The following is a 17,001-nucleotide window of genomic DNA, read 5'->3' on the forward strand; positions in this document are numbered from 1 at the left end:
GTGCTAATCCATCACAAACACAGGAAATACCTGAGGTACGCAATTGGCGACTCTCATTATCATTGTCGAGTTCTGCCATTTGGGCTGACCTCCGCCCCGAGGGTCTTCACCAAGCTAATGTCGGTAGTGGCTGCGAGTCTAAGGAGGGAAGAGATCCACGTCTACCCCTACCTGGACGATTGGCTGATCAGGGCTGTATCTTCGGAACAAGCTCAGACCCAGCTAGATTATGTCTGCCACTTCCTTCACAAACTGGGCTTTGCCCTCAATTTAAAGAAGTCACAGATGATACCATCACAGAGACACCAGTTCATTGGAGCGGTCCTGGACACTTCCCTGGGAAAAGCCTTGCCACCAGAGGTGAGGGCTCAAGATATTCTGCAGATAGTCAACAAGTTTCAAAATGCCCAACGTCTCCCAGCCTTCGACTTTTTGAGGTTCCTAGGCCTCATGGCAACCTGCATCTTCCTTGTGCCAGAGGCTCGCCTGAGAATGAGATCTCTTCAGTGGGCACTGAGAACTCAGTGGTCGCAATTCTCATGGAGAATGACAGATCACCTCTGGATTCCGGAAAAAGTAGCCCGCGACCTTCAATGGTGGGCCTATCCAGAGAACAGCTTGAAAGGAGAACTGTTTTGACAACCATGGCCGGAGATAACAGTAGTCACAGACGCCTCACTCACGGGGTGGGGAGCCCATGCCAACGACTTGACCATCAGCGGTCGTTGGTCTCCATCGTAGTCCAGACTACACATCAACCTATTGGAGCTGAGAGCGATCAGACTAGCGCTGAAAGCTTTCCTGCCATCAGTACAGGGGAGAAATGTCCTGATAATGACGGACAACACGGTGGCCAAGCACTACCTCAACAAAAGAGGAGGCGTAGGGTCACTGCCACTGTGTCGAGAGGCAATGCAGCTCTGGTTTTGGGCAATTCGGGAAGGAATCTCTCTATCAGCAGTCCACCTAGCCGGAGAGAAGAACTTGACAGCGGACGCTCTGAGCAGGCAGAGCACAGTCTGTCACTAGTGGGAGCTAGCTCAGGAAGTCCTTCAAGAGATCTTCGCCCTTTGGGCAACCCCTCAGGTGGATCTGTTCGCCACAAGCACCAACAGGAAGTGCAATCTGTTCTGTTCAAGGGAATTTCCCCCCGAGAGGAGCTCTAGGAGACACGTTCGTAGTGGACTGGGAGTTTCCACTCCTTTACGCGTTCCCACCAGTCCCTGTTATTCCTCAAATGATCAGGCGGTTCAGAAGATTCCGGAAAACCATGATCCTAATTCCCCCGGACTGGGCCAGGAGAACGTGGTACCCGGACCTTCTAGATATGTCCATCTGCCCTCCAATCCGTCTTCCACTCAAAGAGAATCTTCTCTCGCAGAAGGGAGGTCAGGTTCTCCATCCAGACACCAGAACCCTCAACCTTCACGCTCGGCTTCTGAAAGGATGAGGTACAAGGATTGGGATCTCCCTGATGACGTCATGGAGGAGTTGCTTTCGGCCAGAAGGCCAGCAACAAAGTCTTTATACCGCTGCCGTTGGAACAAATTTTGCAGCTGGTGTAGGGAAGAGAATATCGACCCGTTTTCATGTGGTACACCAACGGTCTTATCGTTTCTACTCTACGTGGCAAACTCAGGCCTTCAAGTTGGCACTGTAAAAGGCTATCTCGCAGCGCTTTCAATCGTCAAGCGCACGGCGGAGGAACCATCGTATTTCAAACTACCTCTAGTGATACAATTTCTTAAAGGATTAACTAATGTTTATCCTCCAAAACCATTCCAGGTTCCCTTACGGGACTTAAATTTAGTCTTAAACTTCCTAATGGGCACCCCATTCGAACCACTTCACTCTTGTTCGCTGAGATTTCTCACGCTTAAAACTGTCCTATTAGTAGCACTAACATCTGCTAGGAGGGTGAGCGAGCTACAAGCTCTCTCTTGTAAACCCCCACATACAATTTTCTACAAGGACAAAGTTGTCCTACAGGTGAAGCCTAATTTCATCCCAAAGGTGGTTTCTGAATTTCATATTACTCAGAAAATTATCTTACCCTCGTTCTACCCTCCTCCCCATCCTGGGAAAGAGGAAGAAAGGCTACATAGGCTGGACCTAAGGCGAGCTCTCAGCTTTTACATCAGCAGAATGGCTAGGATCAGGCAAGCAGACCAACTGTTTGTAGGATACTCAGGTCACAAGTTGGGACTACCCATAACAAAACAAACCATTTCCATGTGGATTATTTTGGCCATTCTGGAATGTTACAAACTGGCAGGGAAAGAGCCACCCCAAAATCGTAGGGCTCATTCAACCAGGGGTATCGCAGCCTCTTCGGCTCTCCAAAGAGGGGTACCGGTCAGAGATATATGTGAGGCTGCCACATGGTCGTCCGCACATACATTCACAAAATTTTACAACTTGGATTCCTCCACTAGTCAAGAGACCAGATTTGGCAAGGCCGTATTACATTCGGTCCATCCCTAAAGGGATACATAACAGTCTTACTCCCACCTCCAATTACATGCCACTGCTATGGGAGTCTATCAAAGATAAGGAATACGTCGGAGGACACAATCCCTTCGAAGAACAAGTTACTTCTTACCTTGTAACGTTCTTTCGACGGGATGTTCCTCCGACGTATTCCTTATCGCCCCTCCCATCCATCCCCGCAGTAATACTTCCCTTGTGGTTGCAGTTTACGCTCCTTCAAGGTCAATAACCAATTCAGGCATGACTTTTCTTATGCTACAAAATGGAACTGAGCAACGGACGCCGTGCGTGGCTATTTATGGGCATGGTGACGTCGATGCCGATACGGTGGCCGTCGAGGGACATCGACTCGGCGGACGTCGACGCGCAGCACCCTCTACAGAAAAAATTTCTGAGGCCAGCAAGCTGGAAACGTATTATCAAAGATAAGGAATACGTCGGAAGAAAATCCCGTCGAAAGAACGTCACAAGGTAAGAAGTAACTTGTTCTTCTTGGCCGTTAAGGCTCCTCACTTTGAAAACAATTTTGCTAGTGGCTATAACATCAGCCCGCAGGGTGAGCGAGTTGCAGGCACTCTCTTGTAAGCCTCCTCACACCATTTTCCATAGGAACAAGGTCATTCTAAGGTTTAAGCCATCCTTCTTACCTAAAATAGTCTCTGATTTCCACCTGTCACAGAAGATTACCTTACCTTCTTTTTACCCACCTCCACATGCAAGTATAGAGGAGGAGAGATTGCACAGACTGGACCCAAAAAGGGCTCTCAGTTTCTATATTTCTAGACTGGCAAATTTCCGACAATGTAACCAACTATTTGTTGGATATACTGGACACAAATAGGGCCTTGGAGAGCAAACTCTATCCAGATGGATAATTCTAGCAATCTCGGAGTGCTACAAATTGGCTGGGAAGGAGCCTCCAGATGGGCAAAGGGCTCATTCAACCAGGGGCATGGCAACTTCAACGACTCTTCAGAGGGGTGTTCCGGTGCAGGATATTTGTGCTGCGGCCACCTGGTCGTCAATGCACACTTTTGTGAAGCATTACTGCTTGAACTCTGCATCATATCAAGGAGGCTTATTTGCAAATGCTGTCCTTCATTCATCCATGATTGAAATTACTTGTACTCCCTCCTCCAAATGCTTACTGCTTTGGGAGCCTAACTAATATGAGAAATACATAGGAGGACAGAATCCATTCGAAGAACAAGTTACTTACCAACTGTAACGTTCTTTCGATTGGATGTTCCTCCCACATATTCCTCATCGACCCTCCCAACCTACCTCTCCGTACAGTTTAGGCCAATTGCACTTGAACTTCCTTAAGAGCCAAAGGACTTTGAAAGCATTATCAACTGATGCGACCATTAACACCGTAAAAACAGAACTGAGCTAATGGACGCGGCTCGAGCCCTTTATACTGCGGATGATTTCGATGCTCGACAGCGGTCCTCGAGGTACTACCACTCCGCGGCTTCGAGCACAGCGCTCTATGGTGAAAAAAGAATTTCGAAGCAGCGGAGCTGGGAGACAAGATATCTAAGATGAGGAATACAGATATCTAAGATGAGGAATACGTGGGAGGAACATCCAGTTGAAATAACGTTACAGTTGGTAAGTAACTTGCTCTTCTGAACCATTCCACCTACATTTGTATCTTATTTCTCAACTGACCAAATATATTATTCGAGTAACTAGTCAGATGAAAGATCAGCCATGTTTATCCTTTGTTCCTAGATGTCTAGTTGTGCAGTTCAGAGGCCCGATTCTCTCCCAGATGCAATCTCGCTACAAATGCTCTCCAGGTATGAAAGACTCCCTTCCCCTGCAGAGCTTTGCAGTAGGAAGAAAGGCAAGCGGAAGGGTAAAAAAACTCACAATAGACAAGTGATGTCTGTGTGCTACCATCTAGAAGATCTTAAGAGAAGACAAAGCACCATTGACCAGTAAGATCTTTTTCCGTTTATTTGAAACGCTTACTGAGTTTAATATGCATGAGGTTGCAAGAAGTGCCTTTTCCGCACATGAGAAATTCTGAATGTGATTAATTGATTGATTGATTAATTAAAGATTTGCTCAAAGACACATATATCACACGAATACCAAATTGTTGGTCTATTAGAGACAAATGGGATGCATTAGTGCCTCAACTCATTGGGGCACATTCTGAAATCTTTTTTGGGTCCAAATGATGAGATACGCTAGCTAGCCCATCTCATCATTTGTGCCAAAGAAACGCCCTGGTCTGCAAGGGAGTGTACATTTAAATACCCTCTTTTAGCTCCTCTGTGTGCAAACAGGCAGCATTTCAGCACATTTGTAAAGTGCATTCTATATTCAAACAAGCGTTAGCAATGCCAACAGTTTGGGCTTTTGTGTAGGTATGGATAAGGCACTTGCCAGGCACTGTCGTAGTAGTATTGATATTGATATTTCGATTGGATTGTGTCCTCCAACGTTGCTCTTCGGACATTTTTTCGGCAGAGGGCGCCGTGCGTCGATGTCGTTGAGTCGATGGTCCCTCGAAGGCCTCCGTCGAGGGTGACGTCATCGGGTGTATAAGTTTCACGCGCGCCGCCCGTTGGCCTCAGTTCCGTTTTTCCGCAGTGCGTTGCTTCGGACATTCAGCGCGCCTCGAGTTCTGTTAAGAAATATAATATAACGAGAAGTAATTATGTCCTCGTCGTCAACGCCGACCACAACCCCGAGATCGGGTTTTAAGAAATGCAAGTCGTGCAGCTCAAAAATGTCGATCACGGACCCGCACCGCGAGTGTTTGTGGTGTCTCGGGGGAAGGCCATGACATGGAGGCCTGTTCGAAATGTGTCAGGCGATGACGGGGAAGGCCTTCTGAGAAAGGAGAGGAAAGCTACAGGTAGGTCGGAAGGATCGAAAAGCCTCTAGCGTCGAGTCGAGACCCCATGGGGAAAAATCTCCTCGACGCGAAAGGCATCGATCTAGATCCCGAAGCGATTCTCATCGCTCGTCGTCTTCGTCGAAAAAGTCGAAGAAACGACGCCATAGGTCTCCCTCCACCTCGCCGTAGGACGAGTCTCTGAAAATGAAATGCCCCACAAAACATTCGTCTACCGAAGAGTGGGAAGCATTCAGGGTCAAAATGATGGAGGTGTTTGAGAAGGCGAAGCCTCGGTCCGCGCCTTCATCGGAAACTGGCGGGGAGCGTCATCGCTCCGACACTCGCGCGCCCTCGAGTCTGGGTGATCGTAAAAGGAAGGATAGGGAACCTTCCAGGACGCTGAGCGATAAACGCTCGAGTTGAGTCGACCGCTCGAGATCACTGACGCCGTCCGAGACCTATCACACCTCTAAGGGGAAACCGTAGAAGGCCGCCTCGACGCCCTCGAAGCAGACCCTGTCGACGACCACTATGTCATCTACGCCGTCGACGCCTTTATCAACGTCGACGCTGAAACCCTCGGCGCCAAAGGCTCCAACCAAGCCAGGGCAGCCAGAAAAAGAGAAGGAAAAAGTTAAAAAAAACATGTAATTCCTTCAGAGCCTGGTACTACACCTCTTCCTCCTCCTCTCCCAGAGAAGGTTTTCAAGCCTCTCCCTAGGAAGGAGTTTTTCAAATCCTTGACCTCAATTTTTGAGGAACAGGAGAGATCTGAGGAGGAAAATGTACCTTTTGGATTGGAGTATGGCACCCCAAATGTCCCAGAATGCTTGATCTGAGAGGAAAGCAGAATGAGGGATTTGGGGGAGTCTTTACACAATGCAAGTGGCATTGACACCTCTCCTGAGAATGACTTCGGTAGACCAGATCCAGGAGAGCATGCCAGTCCATCTTACCGTCAGTTAATGACCAAGGTGGTAGACTACTTGGGATGGGCTAGACCACCAGCCCAATTCGTCCAGGACGATTTAACAGACATCTTGGACCATGGTCCCACTGAAGACCCAGTACTACCTTTTCATGTAGCCTTACAAAACAGGGTGGCCAAGAATTGGGAAACTCCGGATTCTATTCCTCCGGTAAATAAATCCTTTGCATCAAAATACCGCCCAGCCAGTAGCGACCCCGGCTATTTGTCAAAACATCCAACTCCCGAGAGTTTGGTCATACAAGCAGCCACAGCTTCCAACAAACTTGCGTACCCGTCTATCCCTCCAGACAGGGACGATAAGCGTGTGGATGGTTGGGCACGGAAGGTATTTTCAGCCGGGAGCATGGCATTAAAATCTGCCAACTCCACATGTGCCTTGGCAAAATTTTCGTACACTCTATGGGAGTGCATCGCAATGGCGGCAGAGCACATACCAGAAGGGGAAGAAAGGGAAGGTTTCCTAGCCATCGTTAGAGATGGAAAGGAGGCCATGCAGGAGCCCTTCAATCTAGATTGGACACTGCGGATAGTGTAAGCAGGTCCATGGGCACTAGCACGGTAATGCGCAGGTTTGCGTGGTTACGGAAGTCGGGTTTTGCACCGGACGTACAGAACCGCCTCCTGAATATGCCTTTTGACGGGTCTCACCTTTTTGGCAACAAGGCTGACGAGAGCCTTGAGAGGTTGCAGACCTCAAAAGCAGCGGCAAAATCCTTAGGAGCTGCTATTAGGCAACCTCAGCCTTTTCGTGCGCAAGGGCAATCATGGAGGGGATGATCCTATCGTTATTACACCTCATACGGGAAGACGAGAGGAATGACCAGTCAAAGGGGCCAAAGAAAGGCCACTCGTGGTGGACAAGGAAAACGTGCTAAGCCAGCTGCAGCCTCTTTGCCATCAGCAGCTGAAAAATCCGCCACAAAACCACTTTGAGGACTTGCACCACAACACACCTGTAGGAAGCAGGCTGTCGCAGCATCTGCAAGAATGGCGAGCCATTACTTCAGATGTTTGGGCTCTAGAAATAATAGCCCAAGTCTATTGCCTTCCTTTTCTAAAGCAACCTCAAAGCAATCCACCAGGGAGGCACCCGTTGAAACTTTCAAACCTGCTCCTACAGCAGGAAGTTCTAACCCTGCTGGAGAAAGGTGCTATAGAACCAGTACCTGCAGCGGAGAGGAACAAGGGTTGGTACTCCCCGTATTTTTTGATCCCCAAAAAGGAGGGAGGACTGAGACCCATCTTGGACTTAAGAAACTTGAACAAGTTCCTCAGGAAGGACAAGTTTAAGATGGTTACCCTTTCTCAGATCCTTCAGGCCCTTCAACGCCAGGACTGGTTGGTGTCATTGGACCTCCAGGATGCCTATTTTCATGTGCCGATTCATCTCAAACACAGAAAATACCTAAGGTTCGTAGTTGGCGACTCACACTATCAGTTTCGAGTCCTGCCATTCGGGTTGACCTCCGCCCCGAGGGTCTTCACCAAGTTAATGGTAGTGGTGGCAGTGCACCTCAGGAGAGGGGGGATTCATGTCTACCCCTACCTGGGCGATTGGTTGATCAGAGCGCCTTCTGCTGAGCAAGCACTGGATCATCTGAAAGTCACCTGCCACTTCCTCCACAAACTGGGCTTCTCCCTCAATTTCAAGAAGTCACAGATGACACCTTCCCAACAGCTTCAGTACATAGGGGCTGTATTAGACACGTCCTTGAGAAAGAGCTCGCCTCCCAAGTCGAGGGCTCAAGACATTCTTCAGATGGTTTCCAAATTCCAAAATGCCCAAAATCTCCAGGCTTACGACTTTTTAAGGTTGCTCGGCCTCATGGCATCCTACATCTTTCTGGTGCCAGAGGCACGCTTGAGGATGAGATCCCTTCAATGGGCCCTAAAGACTCAGTGGTCCCAGTTCTCGGGTCAAATGACAGATCTTCTTCAGATTCCGAACAAGGTCAGACAAGACCTTCTATGGTAGACTTGTACAGAGAACATCCTAAAAGGAGAACCTTTTGGCAACCATGGCCGGAGATCACAGTAGTGGCGGACGCTTCACTCCTGGGGTGGGGAACTCATGCCAACGATTTGACAATCAGCGGTCGTTGATCTCCATCGGAGTCCAAACTACATATCAACCTTTTAGAGCTGAGGGCAATCAGGCTAGCGCTGAAGGCATTCCTGCCATCTATCAGGGGAAAGAATGTCCTGATAATGACGGACAACACAGTGGCCATGCACTACCTAAACAAAAGAGGAGGCGTGGGGTCACTACCCCTGTGCAGAGAAGCAATGCAGCTCTGGTATTGGGCGATTCAGGAGGGAATCTCTTTAACGGCAATTCATCTAGCCGGGGAAGAGAATATGACGGCAGATGCTCTGAGCAGGCAGAGCAGGGTATCCAACGAATGGGAACTGGCTCAGGAAGTCATTCAAGAGATCTTCGCCCTTTGGGGAACCCCTCAAGTAGACCTGTTTGCAACCGGAATCAACCGAAAATGCGAAAGGTATTGTTCAAGGGAATTTCCCCCGAGAGGAGCCCTGTGGGACGCGTTCGTGCTGGAGTGGAATTTCCCACTATTGTACGCGTTCCCTCCGATTCCCGTCATTCCTCAGGTCATCAGGAGGCTGGGAAGGTTTCGGAGCCGCATGATCCTAATTGCCCCGGATTGGGCCAGGAGAACGTGGTACCCGGACCTTCTAGACATGTCCATCTGCCCTCCAGTACGTCTTCCTCAGAGAGAGAACCTTCTCTCTCAAATGAAAGGTCAGGTTCTCCATCTAGAGGTCAAATCGCTCATCCTTCATGCTTGGTATCTGAAAGGCTGAGATACAGCGATTGGAACCTTCCAGATGACGTTATGGAGGTGTTGATTTCGGCAAGAAGGCCAGCAACAAAGTCTCTATACCGTTGCCGTTGGAAAAGGTTTTGCAACTGGTGCAGGGAAAAGAATGTCGATCCTTTTCTATGTTCTATTCCGGAAGTATTATCTTTCCTTCTGACCCTAGCACATTGAGGTCTGAATATTGGAACAATAAAAGGTTACCTTGCGGCACTTTCCATTTTCAAGCGCTCGTCGGAAGAATGATCCTACTTCAAAATTCCTTTGATAATACAATTCTTAAAAGGACTCACTAATGTGTTTCCTCCTCACCCATTTCAAGTACCGATCTGGGATCTAAATTTAGTCCTAAAATTATTGATGTGTGCTCCTTTTTAGCCTATGCACACGTGTCCATTAAGATTACTAACGTGGAAAACAGCCTTCTTTGTTGCTCTAACATCAGCAAGAAGAGTGAGCGAATTGCAGGCACTGTCTTCTGGGCCACCCTATACTGTGTTCCATAAGGACAGAGTTGTGTTAAGGGTAAAACCATCATTTTTACCGAAAGTAATATCTGATTTTTCACTTAAGTCAGAAAATTGTCTTACCCGCATTCTATCCTCCACCCCATCCTTCGAAGGAGGAGGAAAGATTACACAGGTTGGATCCAAAAGAGCTTTACGCTTTTACATCTCTAGACTTTCCAGACTTAGAGTGGACGACCAGCTGTTTATAGGTTACACAGGAAGGAAACTGGGTCAATCGGTGACAAAACAGACAATTTCACGCTGGATTGTGCTTTGCATTTCAGAATGCTACAGACTAGCTCAAAAAGACCTTCCGGAAGGGTTAAGGGCTCATTCCACCAGAGGCATCGCCTCCTCCACGGCCCTTCAAAGAGGTGTTCCAATAAGATCCATTTGCGAAGCAGCAACTTGGTCTTCGCTACACACCTTCTCAGAATTCTATAACCTGGATGCTTCCCAGTCTAGGGAGCTAACTTTTGGAAAAGCAGTACTATACTCAGCCATCTAAGAGTATCGAAAAACCTACCCCCTCCTCCAGAGGAATTGTCCATACTGCTTTGGGAGTCTAAGATGAGGAATACGTTGGAGGACACAACGAAGAACAAGTTACTTACCAACTGCTAACGTTCTTTCGGATGGATGTTCCTCCAACGTATTCCTCATCGCCCTCCCAGCCTACCCCTCTGTACATTTTTCCGGGTTATTGCCATCTCAAATCTCACAAGGCTCATACCTGTCTGCCGGCACAATCTACACAGTACAAGGTCAAAGATAAAAAGGGGGAAAAACAGAACTGAGGCCAACGGGCGCCGCGCGTGCTACTTATACACCCAATGACATCACCCTCGACGGAGGCCTTAGAGGGACCATCGACTCGATGACATCGACGCACGGCGCCCTCTGCCGAAAAAAATTCCGAAGAGCAGCAAAGCTGGATGGAATACATCTAAGATGAGGAATACGTTGGAGGAACATCCAATCGAAAGAATGTTACCAGTTGGTAAGTAACTTGTTCTTTATTTCTATTACACTCGTTCACAAGTGTTTCAGAGCGTGACAAGGCAAGGGAAGGGAAAACAAAAACAACTATCTTACTAGGCCCAGTGACATTGAGAATGCGCAAGTGCATGGGAGATGGAAAGGGGACATGTGCATGCAAGGGGGGGAGAGATGGGAAGTGCGGAGCAAAGGAGAAACATATTAATAATAGTAAATAAATAAATAATAAAGGTAGCAAACAATGGTAGTGCAGCCAGTAAGTGGCAAGTGCTGGGTTAAGGCAGCAGACAGGGTATGTCTGATAAGTGCTGGAAGAAAAAAGGTGTGGGGGGGCTGTATGGGTACAGATACAGACTACAGTGCAAGGGGAGGCCCAGAGGCAGTGCGGGAGGGTGGCAGGGTGAGCAGGTACCTGGGCCTGGAAGACAGAGGGTAGGCCAGCACAGTGCCAAGGGAGAACAGATCAGCAGGAGACAGGGGGGCAAAGGCAGAAGCAAAGAGGAAGGTCTTGGGATGCTTCTGGAACTGGAGATGGTTATCCTCAAGTTTCAGAGTGGCAGGGAGGCTCAGAGTGAGGCCTCAGCCGAAGACAGAGATCTACCTCTAGCTCGTTTCTTAGAAAAACGACTGACCCTGCGGGAGTTAGAGGTAGAGGAGTGAAGAGCTCGAGAGGGGAGGTATTTGCGGAGGGATAGCTGAAGCTATTTTGGACCCAGACTCCAGAAAGCTTTGTGGACAATGCAGAGGGTTTTGAATGTAATCCTTGCATCCACTGGTAGCCAATAGAGAGATTTCCGACCTGGAGAGATACGATCCCAGGGCTTGAGGCCAAGGACAAGTCTTGCAGTCCTGTTCTGGATTATTTGTAGAGGGCGGAGAGTAGAGGCAGGTAGATTTAGAACGAGGCTGTTACATGAGTACAACCTAGAGAGAACCAGAGCTTGGGAGACAGTGAGCTTCTTGGGGAAGGAGAGGAAAGGCAGAATACCTCTGAGGAGGTGCAGTAGGAAGTTTGACGTTTTAGAGACATCAGAGATGTGGCCGGAGAAGGAAAGTGTGGAGTCAGAGATGACCCCGAGGTTCTTAGCCTCGCAGGTAGAGTTAGGAGGTGGGCCAAGGGATCTACGTTGAAAGATTGTATTCCCGAAAAGCTCGCGTTACAAAATAGCGGAGCTGACTTGCTTGCATTTTGTAATTCAAGCTTTTTCGGAATTTCTCTAATTGTCCCACCCTGTACATTTAATGTATGGAGGGGACACCCCCGCAACCCCTGTAGCCCATAACACTGAACTAACATCTGCAACCCCTTTTCAGCATTATGGGCTACGATTATTTTTACCAAGCCGAATGCGCAATAAAAGTAGATTCAGCTCTTTATTTTTGAGCATTTCGTCCGAAACTGTGGTATTAACTGGCTATTTGATGGTAGCAGGTTCAAAATAGTGCGATTACCTGGGTATCTACTAGCAGTGCCTGACAAAGGCCTAATACATACACACAGGCCAAAACAGTTGGCTTTGCCAATGCTTCTTTTTAATAGTACTTCCGGGAAGGACACATATTGTGCTTATAAATCAAGTGTCTGAAGGCAGAACTGGTTAAGATATTTTTATTACACCATTAGCGCGTTTACAACACCAATTAAGTCATTAACTCGCAGAAGACTGCTTTGAGAAAATGCTGGCATGCACTTCAAGTGCAATGTTTGATGGTAAGGCTTGATTAAAGGGAGCTCAAAGAGTTCCCATAAGGAGGTCTTTTGAGCTGGGAGGTGCAGGAACTGGGTGAGAATTGCAATAGGGATTAGCATGGCCACAGGCATTCAATGGGTGTGCAACTAACCAAACTTCGCCTACAAGCTTTGTGTCCCTGCTCATATGCAATTTCTCTGTATCTGTACTCCAATGCAATAGTTTCGGTTTATAGTTGGCATTCAAGCGCCACGTACTAGCCAAAACCAAAAATGGATGCGATTTAAAATGTACAGAAAAAAAAACATATTCCCCTGCACCTCTGGCACTTGGTCTTGAAAACAAACTATCCACAATACAGATTTATTCCCTCATTGGCCAAGAAATGAGTGGAAGAGATAAAGCATTAAACACATTTAGGGATTCCTTCATATTTTTCATAGAGAAAATTGAATGGACCATCGATTGGGCATCTGAGCCTCACAAACTAATGTCCCAAGTATACAGTAAGGCCACTAATCAGGATTTCTTACTAATTTGGACTTGCTAAAAGGATATCGGGCTACAAAGGAATGTGTGGAAAAAAACCTACATTCCATGTATGCTTCAGCCTTATTGACTTAAATGTCACAGCACTAGAACTAGAAGGCTATTCATGATGGCACGCTTTAACCAACTTCCATACCTCATAGGTACGGGAGCACGCCTGAATACCCCACGGGAAGAGAGAATTTGTCTCCTATGCCAAGTGAAAAGTGAGGTAGATACGCTAAGAGATCTACTCACTCAATGCCTGTCACTGGGCAACAAGCGTGCTGAACTCGTGGGTCTTTTTGTGCTCAACAACTTCGAATGAATGGCGGGTTCATCGCCAACGCTAACGATTGCATTCATGAATCCCTGGGAAGCTGCCCTGTCCTTGACAATGTACAGCAATAGAGTAGTTGCTGTAAACAATCAGGCTACATTTTAATAGGAACTCTAAATGAATTTAATTGATAGAGCTAAGACTAACAGTAATTTTAACACCGTACCACCAAACTCAATAGAGTCAGATTAACTCAATGGATCAACCTAACGCAGAGAAAAAGACCAAGACGTCCCCCATATAACTCTACTAAAAACTCTTTAATACTCTCTAATACTCTGCATACTGTGATAAACCAGAGGGTGTCTCACCCGCTGCTTCCCGGGGATCTCTCTCTCAGTAGGCCAGGGCATGGCCATCACCTTTGGATCAGATCTTGGGGTGGACCAATGCGGGAGGATCAACTGGGTGAGGGGTCTTCAGGGAGTGGAGGTGAGGCAGCCGATCGTGAGACTCGGTTCCCCCCTCCTATTTTGTTTATCCAACCCAACCTATGTTTTAGGATGCTCCGAGGTCCCAACTCCCCGCCCCCTTTTACATACAAACACTGCGCAGAGTAAGAGGGTGACTGAGAGTAACAACATTAACTTTCACACATCGTATTGGACATGTCCAGCTAACCGGGTCAGGAAAAGTCAGGCACTTGACTCTTAAGTGCATACACCTGATACCAATTAGCTCTCCTCACACAAATAAATGGCAGAACTCAAAGATACACTCAGAGCAGAAGGAACACAAGTATGAGCAGGGCTTCCGGGACAAAGGCAAACCTACTGGAGCTGTGCGACGGACCACGGGATGAGAGCAGCGGTCGAAAACCCCTTATGGGAGGTTTTTGCCTCCGACAGGCCACAAATGACACGTAGAAAAGGCCAGATCCCACAAGTGAAGATTGCATTGTGTTTCAAGGATGCCAGTGACCCTGCTGGGTGAACGGCAGAGTTGGGGAGGCGAGCCCAAGCGTGTGATACTAGCCTTAACTCATGAAATGGGAATCGCAAAACCAAGAAAGAGACACACAAAGCCTCTGAGTGGACAAGTGACCTGAAAGACCGTTGTATGTTAAAGTGAAAAGTAGCAACATTGTATTGCATTTGAAGGTTGCGCGTGTGTGAATGAGACGTGAGGAAAGGCAGACCTGTGAATGAACTTTGAAGTAAAAGACAGCTGCGGAGCCAGCGATACTAAGTCACGGAGTGGTCCGGCGTAAGGAAGTAGCCCACTTGAAAGTCTCTGTGAAGAGGCGCTGTTGCCCACAGGAGAAAATGGCCGCTCCTGTGTAAGCTCCGGAGAGACCCAGGGCCGAATTGCAGAAATATTCGCATAAAGGATCCGATTTTTGCCAAAAATACAGCAGGGATTGCAGGACAGTGCTTTCTCCACACTGGAGTGAAATCTGGAAGCTAAAGGTGTCTGCGATCCGAAGATACGGTGACGTGCGGAGGGACCGCTGGCGGGGCCTCGGAACGGGCCGGAGCTGAGGAGGAGGAGCTTGGGGAACACCAGCGCGAGCCGCGCCTAGACGCGGAGGAGGCACGGCCACCGATCCTTGTTGAGGGTGCTCCGCTCCGCGTTGAGCACCCGTCCCCCCCCCCACCCCCCCCCATACCTCGACGGACACTGCAGAGAGGGGGATCCTGGCCACCACCTGGCGGAACGAACCTGTCGAGGCGCCGTCGGCGCGGCGGCGGAGAAGGCGACAAGACGCAGATAAGTGGGGCTGTGGGGGGATCTGGAAGCGATACGCGAGCCCCAAACATGAGCCCAGTGTAATCACGATCACGCTGAGAGCGGATAGGAACAACACAGGCCCCCTGCCCAGAGACAATCAACTGCGGAGCGACGCGTAGCCAGTACTAGTGGACGTTGTGGGCCGAGAGGCTTGGGATCCCCATGCCACGTTGGATACTCCTGCCGTCCCTCCCTCAGAACCGATAGACACTGCGGCGCCATTCGGACACCCCCTTCACAACTTTGGCTGTGCCACGCTTAACGCAGGGCCGACCCTAGGGCCCTGCACAATACAGAGGATTGAAGGGGGTGGGGGCCACAACTGGGCTGCAGACCCCCCACGCAGCAACGGGAGGCCGGGCCACTAATCTGATCCCCCCCCCCGAAACAATATCCAAGCCTAAACAGAGGGAGCCAAGGGGAATAATGCCCAAGAATTTTGGGCCCAAGAAGAACAAGGGGGCCATTGAAAAATATACCACGGCTATTCAGAAAGTCACAGTACCACAGATGGAGGATCCAGCGACCCCGCCTGATCAGCATACGCCACCCCCTACACAGATGGACCCACAAGCTGTCTTTCTGGCAATGCAACAAGGGTTCACAGCCCTGAATGAGAAATTAGACGGGATTACAGCAAATGTGGCCTCCATCAAAACAAAATTAGATAAAACAACGACACGTATAACAGAGGCGGAGACTAGAATATCTGGCACTGAAGACGCGCTTGAAGCCCTGAAAAGTATGGTCTCAACAATGGCGATTGAATTAGGAACAGTAAAATCCAAATGTGAGGACTTAGAAGCAAGGTCAAGACGTAATAACATCCGCATCTTAGGGGTGCCCGAGGAAGCAATGAAGGGCTCCATGGAGAAAGGTGTCGAGACCCTCCTCCGTACACTGTTGGGGGACCCCGGGTGGTCACCCATGTTCATTATTGAGCGCGCACACAGATCCATGGCTCCAAAGCCGAAACCTGGAGCATACCCAAGACCTATAATTGCTCGTGTGCTGAATTACAGAGACAGGGACCTGATACTGAGGGCGGCAAGGGAGAAGCAGGAGCTGAGATGGGAGACAAGTGTGATACGGATCTTCCCCGACTTTACATTAGCGGTACAGCAGGAGAGGAAACAATTTATTGGCGTCAAGAAGCTACTGAGAGACCGACAAGTCCAATATGCCATGCTGTACCCGGCAAGGCTTAAGATCCTTTACAAAAATAAAGTTCACTTCTTTACATTTCCTGAGGAAGCCGCCAATTTTGTAGAAGGGCATATTCCTGCACCCGCGGGGAACGCTGAGATCAACGATCAGGAGTGATATTTCTGGAAGCAGATCAATAGAAAGCTCAAATGCTGGGCTATCTCCCCCATTACCACCAACGCTCCCTTTCGGGAGCTCCGCACGGAGGCGGGAAACTATCGTGAATACGATGAGCTGCACTGCAAAGCTCCCGCTGCCACTTACATTCGAGAGAGCAATGTCGGATCCTGTTGATTACACTTGAGGTTTTAGAATAAGAGAAAATGAAAAATAGCATAGGCCCTGGGTGTCACCGCAGCCCCCCCTATTGCAGGTGCATATGCCACAAGTTGGAGGGAGGGATGGGGATCCAATAAGCACAGTAGAAGTTTGGGGTACTGTGAGGGTGTGGGAGGGGGGGGAAATGAGGGAATTGGGAAACAGTTATGTTCCATATGGGAAGAAAGTTCAAAGCACACGGTTGAAGCATATTAACAGAATTGAAAACACTGAGAAGCAAACGGTTGTAGATACACATTGTTATCACCACGGAGGGGATGGCGGGCACGGGCACAGACAACATTAAAATCATGTGCTGGAATGTTCGAGGTCTGGGCGCCAGGGTCAAGAAGAGGAAAATTATGGCATACATTAATAGACATAATCCACAGATTCTTTTCCTCCAGGAAACACATATGGGCCCACAACAGGCGGGACACCTGATACCGCACTGGGGAACCCACCAATACTTTACAACCTATTCGAAAAAAGCTAGAGGTACGG

At 48.6% G+C, this 17,001-nt stretch overlaps 1 protein-coding gene across 3 annotated transcripts in view; it reads left to right on the forward strand.

Annotated features, from left to right (window-relative positions):
- Window positions 1–17,001, forward strand: part of INCA1 (inhibitor of CDK, cyclin A1 interacting protein 1) — a 1,084,285-nt gene that overhangs the window by 913,865 nt on the left and 153,419 nt on the right. For all 3 annotated transcript variants that reach the window (XM_069605474.1, XM_069606309.1, XM_069607005.1), the window contains one exon: window positions 4,228–4,436. In XM_069605474.1, the coding sequence (XP_069461575.1) occupies window positions 4,228–4,436 (209 nt within the window). The remainder of the gene's footprint in view (window positions 1–4,227; window positions 4,437–17,001) is intronic.

The sequence above is a fragment of the Ambystoma mexicanum genome, chromosome 1p (assembly GCF_040938575.1).
Source record: "Ambystoma mexicanum isolate Mex_15411 chromosome 1p, UKY_AmexF1_1, whole genome shotgun sequence".
NCBI lineage: Eukaryota > Metazoa > Chordata > Amphibia > Caudata > Ambystomatidae > Ambystoma > Ambystoma mexicanum.